General features: G+C 33.5%; 1 protein-coding gene across 1 annotated transcript; it reads right to left on the minus strand.

Moving 5' to 3' along the window:
• Positions 1–1262: 1262 nt before the first annotated feature.
• Positions 1263–1561, minus strand: Tsp_07144 (protein YIP5). Its single transcript, XM_003381407.1, has 2 exons — positions 1494–1561; positions 1263–1413 (listed from the first exon to the last, which is right to left on the minus strand). The coding sequence occupies exons 1-2, from the start codon at positions 1559–1561 to the stop codon at positions 1263–1265; spliced, it is 219 nt and encodes a 72-aa protein (XP_003381455.1).
• Between the last annotated feature and the right edge of the window lie 56 nt (positions 1562–1617).

Consider the following 1617-nt stretch of genomic DNA (forward strand, 5'->3'; position numbering starts at 1 on the left):
CCAATACAGAATGAGGGTAAAACCTGTGTTGAGAATAATCAGGTTGATGATTTCAAGTTCAATACAACTGCGCGCAAGACAGTTGAGTATAACAAACTGAGTCGCTGGCCCTTCTCAGGCTTAAAAAATTTGCTTAAATTGAGCTGTAATTCAAAAACAACAAAACACACAGAAGCTGATATTTATTCAGGCATGACCAATACAAATCAAAAGCACAGACAGTCAGACACAATCAAAGTAATCATTCATTCACACGCCACCAACAACACGATCACATTGCTCAGTCATGTTCACGCGTAAAAACGTGACTCTGACGTCACAACTAACCAACCAACCTCAAGTTACGGTAGCGGATTCAGATTATCAGGCTTGAGCAAAAGAGGTTTTAACAACCTGTATCTGCCTACGTTTTTACAATAAATTTCATTGGTTGTCAGTCTGATGCGTTCTATTTGTTAATTTTTCATTTTCTATCAATGATCAGCTTTCAGATTCAATTCAATATTAATTATTATATATTAAAAAATTGAAAGGTTTTTAAAATTAGAAACGTAATGAAATTTTACTGTAGTTGAGTAAAATAATAAGTTTATATGCAAATAGAAGAAATAAAACAATTAACTACCAGAAATTGGCAGATTCTATGTGACACAAGCAAATGTTCTGGTCAATACTTTGTTGCCTAATATCTCAACACACAACTTTAACTCTATGCAAAATTCTAACTTTACAAAACTGCAATGGCATTTAAAACCAGATAGGCAGCTATCACGTTCCTTAACAGTATTTTTGATTAATACAAAAGAAAAATGTCATTTTGCGCAAATTTTTTGTAAACTAATAATTTCATTATTGAAAATTAAATTTCATCAAATAAGTTAATTATGAGCTGTTTAAAATTCTTTGAAAGTCACCATTCATTGTTCAGGTATGTTGAGTTTTTGGTCAGTTCGATCTGTATTATCACGTAAATCAGGCCAACAGACGTAAGATCAAGTAGCAGAAACACAAGAGCTAGAGAGAGGATTCAAAGAAGCACCACAAAGAAATTAACGGAAATAAGTTTTATTATCACGCAAGGTACTTTGACAAACACACACACGTACACTTATCTATTTGTATATATATATATATATATATATATCCACACAGTAATACAGTATAATGAATTTCAGGTTTCAACATGAATTCTTCATTTCATCAACAGGCAATCAACAAGAACAACATATAGTAGGTAACTTAAACGCAAACAAATATCACAACTAGGAATACAGCATTAAGCAATGAGCAAGAGGCTCAGCAATGACGACAACTCCGTGAAGAAGTGTCTGCCCATTGTTTTCAACGTTCCCATTATATTCTACTTCCAAATCAACAAAACTGAGAACTTCACGAAAGCCATTCACTCTTTTGCTGATTATGAAAGACATTAATCTGGTTGTTGCTTACTCCCCATTCGCCTTTCTATTAAACTTCCCGATAAATTAACGTACCACCATTTTACCATCGTACCATCGTCAAAACTACATGGAGATGTACCAATGTCTTTTAAGTTCACCATACTGCTGGTACTTACTTGGTATTGCATACAAAAACTGAGTCATTGCCAATTGTGAA

The sequence above is a fragment of the Trichinella spiralis genome (assembly GCF_000181795.1).
Source record: "Trichinella spiralis strain ISS 195 chromosome Unknown Scfld1, whole genome shotgun sequence".
NCBI classification, from domain to species: domain Eukaryota; kingdom Metazoa; phylum Nematoda; class Enoplea; order Trichinellida; family Trichinellidae; genus Trichinella; species Trichinella spiralis.